Genomic DNA, 21,008 nt, shown 5'->3' with positions numbered 1-21,008 from the left:
CTGGTAAGTGGAGTGCCTTCAGGAATTCTGTTGGATCTTCTGGTGCTTATAGGGTTAAGATACAGTCCCCTCGTTGCACTACTAGAGTGCCCGATGCTCCCCATCTATATCAGATTCCTTTTTCACGAAGTTCCCTTGTCACTGGCATGAACCTCCGTCTCTCTAGAAGGATGTTGAAAGGTAGGTCGTCATATATTCGAATGGAGCAGCCGTCCACCATGATTGTAGGGGTGCTGCGTGAGCGCGTCAATATTGCTGATTTTATGGAAAAATCCCTGGTAACTGCGATGATGTCCCTAGGGGCATCCGCCGGAGCAGTAGGGGCCTTCCGTACCCGGAACGCAGATGTGATGGGCAGAGCTCCTGTTGAGGATTTCACCCCCAGTACCGCTGCTACTTCATTGGTAAAGTCCAGTATGGCCTCCGAGCCCACTCTTTCCGGTGCCCCGTGGATCCTTACATTCCTTTTGCGGTGCCTTGCCTCCAGGGATGTGACTGCTCTGGTGAGCCCCTGGAGCTGCCGGGACATAGTCTCCAATCGGGCCTTCGTTTCCGTAAGTTCTTGCTCTCTTTCCCCTTCCCTTAATTCAGCCGCGCTGATCCGTGTGGTGAGGCTGTCTACCTCGTTGCGCACTCCAGCTAAGTCAGCCTTCCATACCTCCCGCAAGTCTATGAGTAATTTTTTTATGTCCCCTTTGGTGGAGGGTGAGGTGTCGGAATCGGAGTCTTCACTCCCGTACACCGTGCTCTTGGCTCTCGGTATTGCGATGTCGTCCTCCTCCACGGACTCCTCCGAGTAGCTGGAGTCTCTAGGCCTCACGGGCGCCATCTTGGGCTGTGCGGGTTGGTGCGGCCTATCAAAGGACGTGTGAATGTCTGGCTGTTTTGAGCTCCCCGAGTGGGTCAATTTGCGGCTCCTGCGTCCCATCTCTCTCTGGGGGGGTTCTGAGGTACCCCTATATATGTTTTGGGTCGATTTAAATATTGCTTTGTGGCGTTTTGTTGTCTTATTTTCGCCTGGTTTACAGGAGCTCTGTATCTGCACGTCTTGTTCTTTGCTCGGCTAGCCACGCCCTGTCTTCTTCTATTTTTTACCATGGTCTGAGGAGATCTTCTATTTGCATTTTAAGAAAAGGAGGCTTTTCCATATAATTGTAGATATAAATTATGTACACCACACTCAGGTAGATGCATTAAGAAATAAAAGAAGCATTCCTTGCTGTGCCCGTTTAATAGGAATAGCGACATGAATCCACCAATGCTGCGAAGAAAGGAAACTTTCAAGACATAAAATATCTTTGCATGGGATTGAAGGGTAGGGGAGGGGTAGAACCCCCCCCCCCCCACCCCTCTGCCACCCCAACGATGCTACAGTGATTCTGAATGAGTTTAACATTTCTATAGATACTTCATCAATAATGTTCTCGGAAAATGAGCTCACAAACCGGAACAGAAGAACTGATGCATCCCATGGTGGAACACACACAAAAATCCGAGGTAATTGACCTCAAGTGACTTGTATTGCGCCTTAATTGGCAACCCTATAAAACAAGGACTCTTTTTCAGGCAAGATATAACACAGATGAAATGTGTTGTATTTTTTTTTTTTATACTCTCTGCTGTGTTACAGTATAACATTATGTATATTTTATTGTATAATTTACAGTGACTCTTTATTTTAAGGAATCCTTGCAAAGCAGTGTTGTATTCTACTCTACATACTTTGTTTTCATTATACAGGTTGTATATTATTTATTTGAAGAGGTTACAAACATGGTTTCCTTTATATTTTTATTTTGTTGAAGTGGTTTAGTTAGTACTTACTAATAACATTTGATGCAACTAAAACATAGTTTAGAACCAGAGTTATGTAACTTATTTACACATAATAATTTCTTAACACATTTCTTGTAGTTTAAAGACACATTACTGTGGGTATTATTGCTGTGGAGATTAAACACTCAGACACAGCAACAATATGAAACTCCTGAAAAACGGCGATATTAAGATAGAAAAGAAGGGATATGGGCCCAAAATGAAGATTGCCCCTTCTAAATCAGGAAACTTGGCAGGTATGGGTCAGTAACGTGTCCAAAACAAGTCTTTCATCTTCTTTATCAGGTTGATGGTCATAGACACAGTTTGGTGTTTCTATGATATAACCAGCAAGTGCCCAGTTGGGGAGTTGTGCTCTAGGCTAAAGCATGAAAATCAGTGGAATCCTAATAACTTTCTGTCCCCCACAGCACTAACTAGTATTCCCATCCCTATCCCTATGAATATTACATCTTTACATAATTCACTGGTTATTTTTTTTTTTGCATGATGAAGTCACTGTGCTAGAGCTTGGCAAGAGAACAGACTCAGTGAAAAGTGCTTATTAACGGTCTCTCGATGGATGTGAGCAAGTGTGATATATGTTTTGTCAAATTATTATCAAACATAGCATTGTATCAAGATTCCCTTTGATGCGTTGCCAACAGGCTGTTTCCCCCAATTGTGCGCCAACCTGCCTCTGATCCTGTCCTGATTTTCTGGATCCTTGCATTAATATGAATCTTCCTCTTTTGCATTTGCACTGGTTTTATATCTGCTTCAGAAGCTCCCGCTTGGGGACCAAAGTGATCTGAACCGACAACATTGCACTGGCGAGGATGAAAGCGCGAAAATGATCAAGAGCAGCGGCTTTCCTCTGATCAGTAGGGCACAGCTTTGATACAGCCGCCCTCTCTGGTCCGGACTACAATGCCCCCATTCAGGCAATGATGAGCGCTCATAACCCCCTTCCTGATTTCCCTTTGCTCGCTTCCTCTTTTGCTTTCACAGATAGAGCCAGTGACAGCCAGGACCTCTGAAGGCTGTGTTTAGGATAGTTTCATTTGTGAGCAGACCAAACACAATTAACCTGTTAACTACTACCTATCACTTCATTGCTCGTTTACTTGATAAAAAATAAACAGCTCTCATACTTTAAAATTCTAGCAATATGTAAAGCCCTGGATAGAAGCAGGCCTTTCATTCTAGCTTCTATGTATTTCTGAACACTCCATAATGTGGCTCCTGGAAGCCTGTCATTAGTTTTAAAAGAAAACTATTTGTTAGTCTAGGTTATCGTGGATTGTGATGTGGGTGAATGTTTTAGTCTCACAAGTGAAACATATTCACAGAAGGGATGATTGTTACGCTTAAGAAAAAAGTTGGTTCTAACAAAGACGACAAGGCTCTCCTCACTCTATCTAGCCTGCACGACCCTCCCCACCTCCTACTCCTGTACTGGCATCTGTGTCAAAGCATTAATGAATTCACTAGTTTATCTGAAAGCTTGGGAACTGTCCTTTCCAACCCACACCCCCTCCTGTGGTCCTGGGCATATACAGCTCCAATAACCATGCTGTGTATTGTTTAACTGTCATCTTTAGAGGAGGTTCAGAGTGAAACAAAAGCAGAGAATAGAGTGAAAACACACACACACAGCTCAAAGAGGGGATATAGAGAGAGGGAGAGACAGACAGACAGCGAGAAGGGGAGAAAGAAAAAAGGGAAAAACTCAGTGAAGGAAGGTATAACAATAGCTTGACTGAAAGAATGGCACAGAGACAGAACTGAAAAGAGAGAGAGGGAAGTGGCACAATCAAATATAGGGGTTTATTCGCTAAACAGTGAATTGTGGTGTATTGAAACTCAAACTGTTAAATTTAGACCTACGCTTGGGCTGTTTTGGCCGAAATTTTGCAATTTTGTTTTCAGTTGACCATAATTCACTATTTTATAAATAAAACCCAAATACATTAAGATAGAGGATTTTTTTGAAGAACAATAGAGAATACAGAAAGAGTTAAGAAAACAGAGCCAAAAAACTGCATCAAAAGAGGGAGAAGGCAAAACGTGGGGTTTGGAAGAGCAAGGACAAGATCAGATCCAGATCCTGGCAGTGATGAAGAGAAGTGGTACTCTGCAGCAAGCAGACATGCGATTCCTGTGCTTGACTCTGCTCCTTCTCTCACTAGCCCTTCTACAGGCTCTATGTGCCCCGGTCAATAAGGAACAACACCGCATGCCACCCAGTGTCCTACAAGGTAAGTGTTATCCTCTTCCAAGTGGAGGGTGACCATCATAAAAGCCTCCATTTTACATGATTACCTATGTATGTGATAATGTACATGATTCAATGTGTTATGATGAAAGCACATTGATACAGTAGGAGAACTTTGTGTGTCATAGCTTACAGTCTAAATCAGATGGTGGGGTGTACTTGAGACAAAAGACCTGGGCAGTGGGGGATGTTATTGCATTGTATGATAGGCCTATTGGAGTAACATTTTGGAACGGAAGTCTTTTCAATGGGGGTAACAGGGAATGTCTTCTTAATGGGAAATTGAAAAGATAGAGAGACAGAAGAAAAAACATATGTTCTGTGAAGAGTGAAAATGTGCATTACGGGAATTAATAAGCAGTGTCAGGCTGCACATATTAGACTTACATATGAATAGACATTTTGAGAATGTTAAGCACAGCCAGATTGCTCTGCTGATTTTAAAGCTTAATTTCATGTGTTTGTGATGATCAAATGATCTGACTTCTTGCGCCACATAACACAATTTATCCAGATTATTGCAAACGCTTTATGACAATTTTAACATTTTGTGGCGGAATTTGTTTTTACTCCCAAAGTAAATCAATTTAAATGTGTGCATTATACTTTAGAAGCCATTGTACCAGGAAAGACCGCTATCTCAGCCTGGTATATATTTTTTTCTGCATGACCTACATTCTAAACAGAAGGTTTTCTTAATGGTTCCTTGCAGTTAGATGATAGTATTAAGTTTTGAATTACGTTGACATGTGATATGATGTTTTGGTAAAACAGGTGGCATTTAGATCACCGCAGATGAATGAAATGTTTGTGTGTTATGTATCTAATGCTTCCTTCCTGGCAGCGCTGTCTAGCAGAGGGACACTAATTTTGGAAGCAGCACTGAAGAGAGCTTTGCAAGTCCTCAACAAGGCTGTACAACAACAGGATCAGCTACAACATGATTGTAGAGGATGTACCCATTGCCTCTTTCCAGAATGTGTGAACAAAACTACACAGTGCAGAGGTCGGTTCTTATTAAAGACTCCAGTAATAATATAATTTACGTGTATCCATAGCATCCGTAGGCGTAACTAGAAACCACCGGGCCCCAGTGCGAAAATTGTCCAGGGTCCCTCCCCCCATGTGTCTCACCCCCCCATGTCACCCCATGTGTCTCATGCCCTCTCCCCCCCCACCAGCCTCTCCACATGTCTCATTCTCCCCCAATTCCTCCACATGTCTCTTTCTCCCCCTAGCCCGTGTCTCATTTCCCCCCCCGAGCCCCTACATGTGTCTCTCCAACTCCCAGTACCTCCATGTGTTTCTCCCACCTCCCCATGTGTCTTTCCCACCCCACAGCCCCTTCATGTGTCTATCTCAGCCACATGTGTGACAGACACACACTGACAGACACACACACAAACTGACAGACATAGACACACTATAAAACACACACAAACTGACAGACACAGACACACTCACACACTAACAACCACACATCTGCTGGCAGGTACCACACTCACTGACAGGTAAACACACATACAGACACACACACACAAACTGACACACACACACACACTGACAGACACACACAGACACATAAACACACTAACAGCCATACATATGCTGACAGACACACACACAAACTGCCACACACACACACATTCTTTCACACTCTCACAAATTAATGTAACTTTTTTGAGATTCTGGTGTCTATAACCTGTCCCTGCCGGCTTTTCAATGTAAACCCTGCCATTTCAGAGAAAAGGCAACATGTACATTGGTGCTTAGTAACACCTCTAGTGGCAGTCACTCAGACAGCCAGTAGAGGTGCTTCTTAGTCCACACAAATTGGCAGTAGGGAGACTACCTGGGTTTTCAGGCAGATCCCCAATCTCAATCTCAATCAGCATACAGAGTAAGTATTTGGACTGGAGGGTGGACCAGATTGTTAAGGAGCGCAATGCCGCCCTAATGGCATTAAAGCCCTCCTTTTGTAAGACGACATAGTAATAAAAAGGTTAATGAGACATTTCCACCTTCATAATAACTTAAACGTTGCCAAAAGGTTTAACCTTATAAAGCAATAAGGTGTTGGGGCTCTCCTACCTCTATAAAAACTTAAATAAGCTTAAGCTGTTATGGGGGTGGGAGTGTTCTTATTACAATGTTGGGGTGTGTTTTCTTGACATTTAAACACAAGATTTTACTGAGAAACTCACAGCTGGAAACCTAGAATTCCCATAGCATCATGGATCCATGCCTAAATATTGTGACCACTTCTTCCTGATACGTGTCAGTGGGCCTAGGTGTCATCCGGCTTAGCAGATCTTTCAGAGATTTCTGATAACCTTGAAAATAGATTGTTTCAAAGTGCTTTATAGTATTAATGAATACCAAGAGGAAAAGTGCAGTGGTTTGAAGATTCATATATAAAATAACTGTGGCAGAAGCTCCCTCCCATTGTGTATGTATGTTTGTATTGCATTTTGTGCTGGGTTGCCAGGAATGGGTACCCCACTCTCATCACCTCAAACTGTGAAAAGACAAGATGGCCTTTTGTGGGGCTTGAGTTAGCCTCCGGATTAGAGATTCCGGACCCTCTTAGGGAGAATAAGTTGCAATGCCCCCTTCCACGAGTAACAGAAACAAATGTGTTTAAAGATTTTAACAGTTATACTTTTATTGTCGGTTTCCATTTCATTTGTCCCCCTTCCTGGTATGCTATCTTGGTATCAGACCACTACTGGGCCTGTACCGAAGTTAGTGATCCTAAAACAGTTAACTCTTTCCAGTTCATCCTATCCCACCACTTTTGAAGTCCATTTCCCAGGCATAAATTGACTCATGGTCATCACATTTTCTGGACGGCCATGAATATATTCAGGCTAGGGCCATGCATTCTTAGACTGGCATCAGCCTCTAGAGATGGCTCCCATCACCACAATCTGCTACTAGAGAGAATAAAAACTTTCTCTACTTTATTTTAGGCAAAATGATTAATAATATTCAATGATGCCTAAGATGGTAAGAAAGTAATATTTATCTCTTAGTAACAAATACTTTTAAAATACCAGACTAGCTACCTGTAGTGCTTTTTTGGGTGTTAAATAATGTTCCAATGTTTCATTATACTATGGAAAAAGATCAATAAATAAAAACACAGAATTGTTTTAAGTGTTTGTTTGAGACCTTATTCCTCTCCCAATAGAAATGAATATGGTTCCAGCATCTGAACCAACGTGTGAGGTTATCCTGGCAGCACAAGCTGAGGCTGATCCGCTAGAGAGAAGTTGGGCCTTGAGCCATGCATGCAGCTTCTATCAGCAGTTCTGTCCACAGGGGAATTACATTTCAGACATGTGCATAGAGGCCATGGCTGGCCACTGTCACCTCAAGCTTCAGGAGTGCAGTAAGTCCATCATATGTTTTGTATTAATGGATAATTACATATGCAACACTAACAAATCATTCAACTAACCAAAAGAAAATACAAGAATTCAATGATTCCCAAACCTCAGTCTAGCATTGACTATTGTTTATCTTTTTATCTGATTTTCTACCAAGTGCCATAATTTGCAGATTATTCCAGCAACAACTTGCAAAATTAATCTTTTCATCATACAAGTACTCCTAAAGGCAAATACTGTTAATGTCTGAATATACAAAGGTGCTGATGTCTCCTCTCCCTTCGTACTAGAAGTTCCCCACAGTTGGATAAAGCTTATTCTAGCAATTACTTTGTTATAAGACACTTACAGTATGAAGAAGTTATTATTACCGTGGCAATAAGTGACCCATAGATCATTAAAAAGAAGCCTTAATAATACTCCACATTATAAAGGTTGATGACTTCCACAAGAGATGACAATAATGTGGTAGACATTTTTACATGTTCTAATACATGATGTCCTTCACAGAGCTGGAGACTGACATGGATTATCTGAACACTTCTCCTGAGATTGAAGATATGGGTAAGCAGTGACCCATAACACATTATAAGCTTATTTTCTCTAATTTATGACATAGAAGTATTCATTTCTATCATCTCCTAGATTGTAGGTAAAACTAGATAGATGGAAATGCAACAACTCTACTGCCAAAAATCATATATTAATATGTTTGCACTTTTGCTCTGTTAATGTGCAAGGTCCTCCTTCCCAATGATGCCCAGATAGTGGCTTACTTTCCAGGGCATTGGCATCAGAATGGAGTGACATCTGTCATTCAGATAATAGATTCTAAAGGAAAAGCACAAAACATGCTCGCCAGAGAAATAGCCACCACACTAAGGTGCATATGCTGAAGTTTGAAGATGTGATTGAGAAAAGGAACACTGCCTGTAGGAAGTTTCTCTTGGTTTCTACTGTCTTGTATTCACAGCATACAGTTCTATGCTGTCAACATATCTATCCCTCTATATTGAGAATTGTTAGACAGTTATTATTATTATTATTATTATTATTATTATTATTATTATGATATTTATATAGCGCCATCAAATTCCGCAGCGCTTTACAGTGGGTGGACGAACAGACATGTAGTTGTAACCAGACAAGTTGGACACACAGGAACAGAGGGGTTGAGGGCCCTGCTCAATGAGCTTACATGCTAGAGGGAGTGGGGTAATGTGACACAAAAGGTAAGGATAGTATTAGACTAGTGACAGTTGCAGAAGAGGAATCAGTCATGTTTTTTAAACCGTTTTTTTCCCTTATATTAAAAAAAACTACATGTTTGCTATACAAGACATATAGATGAAATTTTATCCATGAAATATGTTTTTATTTAATCATGACAGGTACACTTCAATCATGGATACTAAAAAATTAATTATTCAAAATAATGTGCTTATTTTGTGTCACGCTATATGCTTGTGTTTAGTTTATAGCTCTTGTAGAGAATTTGAAAAGCCCGGGCAGTAGTGAAAAATCAGTAGATTTTGCCATGTGGAACTTTTGTACTTCCGATACCTGGAGAGCAGAAGGTTTTATTGTCCAGTTACTCTGATTTTCCACAGTGCATAATGACATGATATCAATAGAATACTGTTAGTAAAATGACCTTAATTTGTGCTGTAATTTTTGTATGAATTGGTTTGTTTTCTAAGAAGCTGAACAAAATGTTGATGTTTTATTTATAGCAACCTGTGGACAGACTTTACCACCTACAAGGAACAGCACAGAAATCAGTGGGAGAATAGTGGGAGGGAGTGCAACATCTCAGGGGTCATGGCCTTGGCTGCTGAACATTAGGCTTAATGGAGAACTAATGTGTGGAGGCGTGCTTCTGGGGGATGTATGGGTCCTCACAGCTGCTCACTGCTTCACTGGGTAAGAAACCAACTATTATTGTTCTATGTTTGCCTTCATACTTAAACTATACACGCTATTAATAGAAGGCAATCTATGGCATTCCCTCAATGGGTTTCATTGTTGGAAATGTAGACTTTACTTTTTGAATTAACAGAATATCTTTTCTTGCTTGAACATTCTGATCTGTATCTATGCAGTAGTAATACCCACCAAGAAGCTCTCAATGTCCATCTAGAAAACTGGCCTTTATTCATAGCAGGACCAACTTTGACCGACTGGAATCTGGACTGAGTAGATATGTTGAGGTGGCAAAAGTCAACTGACAATGGCAGATCTGGCGCTGGGTTACTATTCTACGAAGGCTTTCTCATAACTATAGTCCGGTTTAAATATTCCGCAGATCAAAAGAAAATGGCAAAGAAAGGCAAATGTATAGATACTCTTATGCTACATAGTTATAGCTTTTAATATATAGGTTTAATATTAACTAACAGCAACGTATACTATTTTCCACTGCCGAATGGCAAAATCTTCTAGCTATCAATAAACATCGCACCCACAGTCTGGCATCTATGGAGCTCATTATTGAAATCATTTAGTGACGATCAACAGATATTAAACATATGATGCATCTAAGTAATGAATTTTGGACAATGTTATTTTCTAATAAGCCTACCATACGTTTTGGCAGTTGTAGGGTGTAATAGTGTCAGGGACCATCAGCAGTTTGATAGAGGAGATTTATAAAAAGAGTACTAAACCATGTGTATTATTTCTGGGCTCTAATCTTTTCATATTTATTAAATTGTTTTTCTATGCCTACATTCAACCACCAAATTTAGAGTGGCAAAAAAGTGTGGGAAAGATTGATAAATCTATTTCTGAAAAAAATTACATACATTAACAAATTATGGTTATGATGCAAATGAGGCAACAGTCAGAAATCCAATTTTGTTTATAAATTGCACACAATAAAAGGCGGAAAAGTGTGTCCTAGTTTTACTTAGAGGACATATTGGTGTTTTGGCTACTTGTAGGCATACCTTTCATAGATGGACAAAATAGAATAAGGGTGCACATTAATTTATTGCTTTTGGGTTTCTTTCTGTACATTTTTATGTATATTAAAGGACAGATGGATTAGTAAGGTACCTTTTCATATTGTGATTCTGCACTTGTTATCATTTCAATTTTTGTTGACAATACATCTTCACTTGGTGAGACTTTTTTTACTGGGGCAAAATATTTTATGTATATATCTTTTTTTTTTATTTTCTAACTTTGTAAACGGTTGGGTTCTTGATGCCACATGTTAACGACAAGATGTTTCTTTAGGACTGAAGAATCATACGAGTGTTTTGTATGGACCGCAATGAATACGTGCGTTTTCTTATAATTAACTACTGCAATTTGTAGCGCGATTTGTAATTGCATTTGTGTCCACTTAACAGAAAATAATGTGCATTTGTGATAATGGTTATTAAAATATTATTATATGTTATGCTAAATATTAAAAACATTGCCTGTTTATGGATACAGTCTGTTATAGATTAATTTAATGAAACATTTACTTTAATGATTTAAAAGGCACATGGATGCACTTTCATTTTTTTTATTCTTTTCACTCAATAATTACTATTTGACTTTTGCAGTGATATTAATGAACTACACTGGACAGTCGTAATTGGACAGTATGACCTCAGCAAAAAGGATGATGGTGCAAAGATCTTCAATGTGAACAGGATAGTAAGCCATCCCAAGGTATGGTAATAGGTACAGGATGAATTCTAATCCAATTGTAATATAGATCTTTTTGCAAATTGGAGTGGGAATTTTGGCTTGTGTATTTTGTGTATTTTTTTGGCTAATCAATGTTTGTGAATGAGAAAAAAAAAGTTCAAAAGTACAACATGCAGGTGTAATTGTGTAGGAGTGATAGCATTGCAGTGGTATGACCAGAATGTTTATGCTAAAAATGGTTAAATAATAGTTATGTAATCGAGAAAGGTGCATTTATTGTTAGCTGTTTTTCAGATAATAACGTATCTGGATTTGTATTCCATATGTCTAGATACTGAATGTCTTGAGAAGGATCACAGAGTTAAACTGAGTGGCAACTGTGAGAAAATCTATTCCTGTCTCATGGTGCTATCCTATAGAAGTAGACAGTGTTCCACTGATCATAAAATTGGGATTGACTTAAATGGACACTTCAGACCTCTAATTATTGCTTAAAAGCTTTGTGTGAAGAGTGTCCTCATTTTGTTGTTGCTTTTGCAAAAAGTGCAGTTTGCAATAGAAATTGGCACTTTTATAAATTAAAATGGTTACGCCCCCTTTGCTTTCAAGCAGACAACCGGTCCTGTTACTTCCTGGATTGTTTAGATCTGTGGAACTAAATTGAAGAGGCAGGTAAATGCTCAGAGCACCTGCCTTGCAGAGACTTTTCATTGATGTGCATTGGAAAGTCTGTGATTGGACAGACCCATAAAGTCTGGACAGAGGAAGAAGGGGAGGGTTTATATAGGCTGCAGACAAGAGATCTACAATCTTTGCAAGTTGTTTTTAGATATACCCCCAATTAAAAATGCATAACTAAATGTATGCAAGTTTTCATTTGGGATATATATACTAAACAGTGAATTTAATTTATTTTGTATTTGGGCAGTAGAGTGTCCCTTTAAAAATATTTGAGTCAAAGTCCTTTTTGTGACAGGATGGTCATCACAAACTCTAATTAAATGATTGAAAAACCATCCTCCACATTTGTTGAGGACTAGGATCCATTTTATGTGTGTTACCCAGTGTATGATACCGATCCAGGTAAATTAGAATATGAACAAGCTTATATTTTCATTTAGGACTCTGTATATAGTCAATAGTTGATGTTGGGGCCTTCTTTTCATAACATATTTATGTTATCAGCAGTAGTTTGATACAATATATGTTACGGTGTTTTGGAACTGAATGCGAAATGTGTCTGGCTTATTTTTTTCTTTTGGAGCAAATGGTTCTATGTTTACGTGTATAGTATAGAGATATTGATTTAAAAAAAATGTATCAATTAATCAACTATTTTATCTGCTAAGTAGTGTGTTTGGCCCCAACATTCTGTTATGCAGGTAACATAAGATATTTGATCTTTTTTATTCTCTATAAGATTTATTTACCCAGATTTTGATATGCTTCAAGGAAATGGTTTAACTTTTCACTCCCAACTCCAGATGTATAAGGATAGCAATTCAAAACATATTTAAAAAAAAACTGCCTTACATTCTCTTATTCTCCAACTTCACCAGATAACCATTTGTGTTCCGTTCTTTCCCTCTGCATCCCATAGATTGCCTGTAAATGGGATTCATTCCCCCTCTTATTCTCTGCTCGGCCTTAATGCTCTCAAAGTACAAATCTGGGACTTTATTAATGAGTATTGTGGGCTCATGGAATTGTCCAATGTGATGTCCGCTGTCATGTTGAATTCTCCCTCAAGAGACAGGGCACTCTCTAAAAGTTGTAGATAGGAGAAAATACATAATTAATTCGGTATTTTCTACAACTGGCTCAATAACAAACAAACATGTGTTGTCTGGGTCTCAAAGCATTTCCTAATCTGTGAATGGTATGACTTTAGTAAAGAATGGTGCAGCATTATTGGGTTTAATGTATATGTAATTACTAAATATTGCCATATAAAAGTGAAGATACTGACTACGTCTTTCATACCTCCAAATATTTCTCACTACAGTTCAATCAGAAAACGTTCAATAATGACCTTGCACTGTTAGAGCTGACTAGTGCTGTCACGGAATTTCAGAGGGCAAGACCGGTGTGCCTACCTGAAATATCTAAGGATCCCATTCCTGGCACCAACTGTTTCATTGCTGGATGGGGCTCTCTCTATGAAGGTTAGTAAAAAAGTAGCTGGGGTAGCTGTTGGATCTATATCAGACAACACATTATATCTGAACTGTCCTAATCCCATGGTTTAACATTTGTGATGTCGCGAACACAACATTTTCTTGACTTCAATGGGCAGGCGAATTTTAAAACCCACAGGGACTCTTTCTGGCCACAATAGTGATGGAAAAGGTGTTTCAAGGGGACTAACACCTGGACTGTGGCATGCCAGAGGGGGATCCATTGCAAAACTCCCATGGAAAATGACACAGTTGATGCAGAGTCTGGTTTTAATCCACAAATCACCTAACATTCCTAAATCACAATGGATATGGATTGACACCTGACATATTGACACCTTGACATATGGATTGACACCTGTCCTCAGAGCCCCTGATACACACTGACACAGGGAAGAATAGGGACTGTTCCCCCTACATAGGGTCACTTGGCAGATATGGATTGACACCTGTCCTCAGAGACCCTGATACACACTGACACAGAGCAGAATAGGGACTGTTCCCCCTACAAAGGGTCACTTTACAGATATGGATTGACACATATCCTAAGGATCCCTGATACACACTGACACAGAGCAGAATAGGGACTGTTCCCCCTACATAGGGTCACTTGGCAGATATGGATTGACACCTGTCCTCAGAGACCCTGATACACACTGACACAGAGCAGAATAGGGACTGTTCCCCCTACATAGGGTCACTTGGCAGATATGGATTGACACCTATCCTAATGATCCCTGATACACACTGACACAGAGCAGAATAGGGACTGTTCCCCCTACATAGGGTCACTTGGTAGATATGGATTGGCACCTGTCCTCAGGGACCCTGATACACACTGACACAGAGCAGAATAGGGACTGTTCCCCCTACATAGGGTCACTTGGCAGATATGGATTGACACCTGTCCTCAGAGACCATGATACACACTGACACAGTGCAGAATAGAGACTGTTCCCCTTACATAGGGTCACTTGGCAGATATGGATTGACACCTGTCCTCAGAGACCATGATACAGACTGACACAGAGCAGAATAGAGACTGTTCCCCCTACATAGGGTCACTTGGCAGATATGGATTGACACCTGTCCTCAGAGCCCCTGATACACACTGACACAGAGCAGAATAGGGACTGTTCCCCCTACATAGGGTCACTTGGCAGATATGGATTGACACCTGTCCTCAGAGACCCCGATACACACTGACAAAGAGCAGAATAGGGAATATTCACTAAATGCCAAACATTGTTATACAGGGGAATATTCAGTAAATAAGGATAAGGGGGGGGGCTACTGTCCTCCCCCCGGCCCCCACCCCTGCGCGGTGGGTGGGGGCCATAAATCACAATAGGGGGGACCTAATGTCCTCCCGCCCGCCCCCACCCGTGAGCGGTGGGTGCCATAAAAATAATGAGGGGCGGACCTACTGTATGATGTTGTATCGATCAGGTAGTGTAAAGGTTACGCCCGCTTCACAGTGACAGACCAAACTCCCCGTTTAACGCACCGCAAACAGTCCATTTGCACAACCGCAAACTCCCTGTCAGGATCGGGACAGGGATCCAACACGCAGAGTACAAACAGTAGCCAGATACGTATACCGGACCTTAGAATGGCCGGACTAACGTAAGTAGCACAGTATAGAATGGTCAAAGACAAGCCGAGGTCGAGGGTAACAGAAGACAGGTAAGCGAGAGACAAGCCGAATCAAGGGTAACAGAGATAAGCAGAGTAAGGTAAACAAGCCGGGTCAAAACCAAAAGGGAATAATAGAATACACAAGCACTGAGTGACTAGAACATGCTAGAACCACGACAGGGCAATGAGCTAATGAAAGAAGCTCTGTTAAATACCCTGTTCAGAGCAGTAACCACGCCTCCGAGGCGTCTTGATTGGTCCTGCAGCAATTGACTGACAGGTCGTTCCGGGGGAGTGTCCTGATGACTACTTCCTGCCTAGATGCTGTAAAAGGCAGTCACTCCGGGCCGGCCTAGCATGACCGGATAGACCGCGGGGAAGGGAGCCATCAGACCGTCTGGATGGTGGAACAGCTAAGTCTCTACCTCTTTCGGAGGTAGAGACCACAGGTACCCTGACAGTACCCCCCCTCTCAGATACGCCCACCGGGCGGAATGAACCGGGACGAGATGGGAAGCGAGAGTGATACGCCCTGCGGAGACGGGGAGCATGAACATCCTCCTGAGGTACCCAACTCCTCTCCTCAGGACCATATCCCTTCCAATCAACCAGATATTGTACTCTCCCCCGGGAGATTCGAGAATCAATAATAGAGTTAACCTCATACTCCTCCTGACCCTCCACCTGAACGGAGCGAGGAGGGGCTATTGTGGAGGAAAATCTGTTACATATGAGTGGTTTCAGCAATGAAACGTGAAACGAGTTCGGGATGCGTAAGTTATTAGGAAGAGCTAAACGATACGCAACTGGATTGATACGGGTCAGCACCCTGTAGGGTCCAATATAACGAGGAGCGAACTTCATGGATGGCACTTTTAAACGGATGTTCCTCGTGCTCAGCCATACCCTATCACCTGGAACAAAGACCGGAGCCGCCCTTCTACGTTTATCAGCGTGTTTCTTAACCAACATAGAGTTGTGCACAAGGATTTGTCGAGTTTGATCCCACAACTTCCTCAAATTGGCAACATGAACATCAACCGACGGCACCCCCTGGGAAGGAGAATCCGAAGGAAGAATAGACGGATGAAAACCATAATTCATGAAGAAGGGGCTTGAATGAGTAGAATCGCAAACGAGATTGTTGTGTGCAAACTCCGCCCAAGGAATCAAACCGACCCAATCGTCCTGGTGTTCTGAAACGAAACAACGTAGATATTGTTCAACTTTTTGGTTAGTGCGTTCAGCAGCTCCATTGGACTGAGGATGATAGGCAGAGGAGAAATTCAATTTGATGCCTAGTTGGGAGCAGAATGATCTCCAAAAACGGGAAACAAATTGGGAGCCTCTGTCAGAGACAATTTGGGAAGGTATCCCATGCAACCGGAAAATCTCCCTGGCGAATATCTCCGCTAATTCGGGCGAAGATGGGAGTTTAGGTAAGGGAATGAAGTGAGCCATTTTAGTAAATCTGTCTACCACAGTGAGGATGACAGTCTGCTTTTTAGAGATAGGCAAATCAACTATGAAGTCCATTGCCAGACAGGACCAAGGCTTTTCAGGAACCTCTAAAGGGTGCAGAAATCCGCATGGAAGCGAATGAGGTAGCTTGGTCTTGGTACAAACTTCACATGCCCCGATGAATTCTTTAATATCCTTGCGTAAGTCAGGCCACCAAAAATCTTTAGAGACCAGCGCATAAGTCTTGCGGATACCAGGATGCCCAGCCACCTTGCTGTTATGGAGACAGCGTAGCACCTCCAGTTGGAGAGCGGCAGGAACGAAGTGTCGATCCCCAGGAGTCTGTTTGGGTGCCAAATGCTGAAACTTCATGATCTCAGAAAGCAATGGAGAGTGAATCCTGAGATTCGTGTTCGCGATGATATTTCCCTTAGGAACTATGGAGGACAGAAGTGGTTCAGTTATAGTGGATGGTTCATATTGACGAGACAAAGCATCGGCTTTAGAGTTCTTAGAACCAGGTCTATACGTAAGTACATAATTAAAGTGAGTGAGGAACAAAGCCCAGCGAGCCTGCCTGGCGGGCAAGCGCTTAGCCTCCCCAATATAAGACAAGTTCTTATGATCCGTTAGGATAGTAACCGGGTGTAGTGTCCCTTCCAGTAAATGTCTCCACTCCTTTAAAGCCTTAATGACCGCTAACAGTTCCCTCTCCCCGATGTCATATCTGCTCTCAGGCCCAGAATTTTTTTTAGAGAAGAAACCACAAGGGTGTAACGGTTTATCCACCCCTAACCTTTGAGACAGAACAGCCCCAACTCCTGTCTCAGAAGCATCGACCTCGAGCAGGAAAGGCAGAGTCGTATCAGGATGAACTAGAATGGGAGCTGAGGCAAAAAGTTCCTTGAGAGTCTTAAAAGCACCAAGAGCTTCCTCAGACCAGAACTTAGTATCAGCCCCTTGTTTCGTCATATTGGTAATAGGCGCAATGATAGAGGAGTAACCCTTAATGAAGCGCCTATAGTAGTTGGAAAAACCAATAAACCTTTGGATAGCCTTGAGTCCTTTGGGCAAAGGCCAGTCTAAAATAGATTGGAGTTTACCAGGATCCATTTTAAAACCTTCCCCAGAAATCACGTACCCAAGAAAGTCTACCTGAGACTGATCAAAACTGCACTTCTCCAATTTGCAGTATAGACCATGTTGCAGAAGTTTGTGTAACACCTTTCTGACCTGTCTATGGTGAGTCTCAATCTCCTTAGAGTGTATTAGTATGTCGTCCAGGTAAACAATAACACAATCATGCTGAAACTCCCTAAGTACCTCATTAATCAACTCTTGAAATACTGCAGGAGCATTGCATAGACCAAATGGCATAACAGTGTACTCGTAATGGCCATACCGGGTATTGAATGCCGTCATCCACTCGTGACCTTGCTGGATTCTCACCAAATTGTAAGCCCCTCTGAGATCTAACTTGGTGAAGATTTTGGAGCCCTTAAGACGATCAAATAACTCGATAATCAGTGGGATGGGATAGGCATTTCTGACAGTTATTTTATTTAAGCCTCGGTAATCGATACAAGGTCTCAGCGTGCCATCTTTCTTTTTAATGAAAAAGAACCCCGCCCCGGCCGGAGAAGAAGACCTCCTGATGAATCCCTTTTCTAAATTCTCCTGAATATACTCCTCTAGAACCGAGTTCTCCTGAACAGACAAAGGATATACATGGCCCCTCGGAGGCATAGTCCCGGGTAGAAGCTTAATTTTACAGTCAAATGACCTGTGTGGCGGCAAAGAATCGGCATTCTTCTTGTCAAACACTTCCCTTAAGTCTAGGTAAAGGTCTGGTATTTGTCTTTCTGTGGACTGAGTAGGATTCTCCTGTATGTTAATATTAGCTAATGGAGAAACCTTGCACAAACACCGATCCTGGCAGCCCTGGCCCCACGAGAGTATCTCCCCTAACTCCCAATCAATAATAGGGTTATGTTCTTTCAACCATGGGTACCCCAGAACTATGGGAACGGAAGGAGACGAAATGAGCAGAAGAGATAAAATCTCCACGTGTAGGATGCCAACATTTAACTCAATGGGTATGGTTTCAAGAAAGATAACAGGGTCTAGTAGTGGTCTACCATCTATGGCCTCAACGACCAAGGGTGTCTCCCTTAGCTGGGATGGGAAATTGTTTTTACTGGCAAAGGCTTGGTCGATAAAATTCTCAGCAGCACCGGAATCTATCAAAGCCATAGCCCTTACTACTTCCCTCCCGCAAGTTAAGGAAACTGGTAGCAGAAGCCTGTGATCTTTATACTTAGGAGTAGAGGACAAAATAGAAACACCCAAGGCCTGTCCTCTAGAGAGACTTAGGTGCGAGCGTTTCCCGGGCGGTTAGAACAGTTTGAGAGTAAATGACCCTTAGCTCCACAATACATACACAAACCCTCTCTTCTCCTGTACTGTCTTTCCTCCTCAGAGAGGCGGGTATACCCTATCTGCATAGGTTCAGGAAGCAAAGATACCGTGGAGTCAGGACTTGGAAAAGCGGGGGCTAACCTAAAAGAAGGTCTCCGGTTCTTCTCTCGAGTGTTCTGTCTCTCTCTTAAACGTTCATCTATACGAGAGATGAATGAAATTAAATCCTCTAAATTCTCAGGGAGTTCTCTGGTAGCAATCTCATCAAGGATTACTTCAGATAAGCCATTCAAAAATACATCCATATACGCCTGCTCATTCCACTTGACCTCTGACGCCAGAGACCTGAACTCTAGTGCATAATCCACCAGTGTTCGGTTCTCCTGTCTCAGACGCAACAGTAGTCTGGCTGCATTAACCTTTCTACCTGGAGGGTCAAATGTTCTTCTAAAAGCAGCTACAAAGGCGTTATAGTTATAAACTAATGGGTTATCGTTTTCCCATAATGGGTTGGCCCATCTCAGAGCTTTCTCAATAAGTAGGGTGATAATAAATCCTACCTTTGCCCTATCTGTAGGATAAGAGCGAGGTTGCAATTCAAAATGGATACTAATTTGGTTTAAGAAACCACGACACTTCTCAGGAGCCCCACCATAGCGTACTGGGGGGGTAATGCGAGAAGAAGCACCCACTGTGGCTACCTCTAGACCTGAACCGGCAGGAGAAACAGGGGTATTACGTATCTCCTCTGGTGGGTTATTGGCACGAGATAATAGAGCCTGTAGCGCAAGCGCCATCTGATCCATTCTGTGATCCATGGCTTCAAACCTAGGATCAGGAGAGGCAAGCTGACTGTTTGTACTCGCAGGATCCATTGGCCCTGTCGTAATGTCAGGATCGGGACAGGGATCCAACACGCAGAGTACAAACAGTAGCCAGATACGTATACCGGACCTTAGAATGGCCGGACTAACGTAAGTAGCACAGTATAGAATGGTCAAAGACAAGCCGAGGTCGAGGGTAACAGAAGACAGGTAAGCGAGAGACAAGCCGAATCAAGGGTAACAGAGATAAGCAGAGTAAGGTAAACAAGCCGGGTCAAAACCAAAAGGGAATAATAGAATACACAAGCACTGAGTGACTAGAACAAGCTAGAACCACGACAGGGCAATGAGCTAATGAAAGAAGCTCTGTTAAATACCCTGTTCAGAGCAGTCTTGATTGGTCCTGCAGCAATTGACTGACAGGTCGTTCCGGGGGAGTGTCCTGATGACTACTTCCTGCCTAGATGCTGTAAAAGGCAGTCACTCCCTCGCGGCCAGCCTAGCATGACCGGATAGACCGCGGGGAAGGGAGCCATCAGACCGTCTGGATGGAGGAACAGCTAAGTCTCTACCTCTTTCGGAGGTAGAGACCACAGGTACCCTGACACTCCCCATTTGCACAAGGTTGGATACCAAGCTAGCCATGTCCGTTCCTTGTCCTCACTGATGTCATTGAAGGTATCTTCCTCCACCCAGCCACGTACAACACCAAGGGTCCCCGAAAGTATGCTAATAAACTGAAAAGAGAAAAAATCTCCCAAGAAGGAGATCTAAAACTGGCATAGGAAAAGGTTAGACAACTATAATAAAGTGATACCTACAAATCCTAGTGAGCATAGGTGTATAATAGAGGGAGAAAGGGAAAGCAGAGTAATGCTTCCTAATACCGTGGTTAGTACCCTTTGTTAAAGTAAATTGAGTAATGGACAAAAGTCTTTACTGTATCATTTATAAATAACAAAGGGATACTATACTCATTCCCCTATAGTGGCTAATTGTGTAATAATGGTAATACTATTACCTATTATATAATATTGTCAGGGGCAAGGAAATTCCCTCTAAATAGATGGATATAGGCAGAGAGTATGGAGACCGGAGTGATAAAGTGTCAATAAGGTGATATAAAGTTAAATGTATCACAGACACACAGCCACCCTTTCTCTTAGCTAGTTCCCAGAAATGCTGGATAGGTAGAAGGGCTATAAAGACTCAGAGAGGTCTAAGAAGAATCCTCTAAACTAGCCCTAATCTCCTTAAACACCTTCAAGGGTGTTCTAAGCTAAAGCTCAATCTAAACGTTTAGATGACTGCCTGATTTCCCATCACAGATGCTGGCTAGGAATAACACTGTGCAAGACAA

General features: G+C 42.0%; 1 protein-coding gene across 1 annotated transcript in view; it reads left to right on the top strand.

Annotated features, from left to right (window-relative positions):
* PRSS56 (serine protease 56) overlaps nt 1-21,008 on the top strand; it is a 43,877-nt gene that overhangs the window by 1,993 nt on the left and 20,876 nt on the right. Inside the window, exons 2-8 of the mRNA XM_063442840.1 lie at nt 4,008-4,076; nt 4,938-5,099; nt 7,287-7,487; nt 7,996-8,049; nt 9,219-9,408; nt 11,043-11,151; nt 13,136-13,295. Coding sequence (XP_063298910.1) covers nt 4,008-4,076; nt 4,938-5,099; nt 7,287-7,487; nt 7,996-8,049; nt 9,219-9,408; nt 11,043-11,151; nt 13,136-13,295 — 945 coding nt within the window. The remainder of the gene's footprint in view (nt 1-4,007; nt 4,077-4,937; nt 5,100-7,286; nt 7,488-7,995; nt 8,050-9,218; nt 9,409-11,042; nt 11,152-13,135; nt 13,296-21,008) is intronic.

The sequence above is a fragment of the Pelobates fuscus genome, chromosome 2 (genome assembly GCF_036172605.1).
Source record: "Pelobates fuscus isolate aPelFus1 chromosome 2, aPelFus1.pri, whole genome shotgun sequence".
Taxonomy (NCBI): domain Eukaryota; kingdom Metazoa; phylum Chordata; class Amphibia; order Anura; family Pelobatidae; genus Pelobates; species Pelobates fuscus.
Note: the sequence above shows the minus strand (reverse complement) of the source record. Positions and strands in the feature narration are given on the sequence as shown.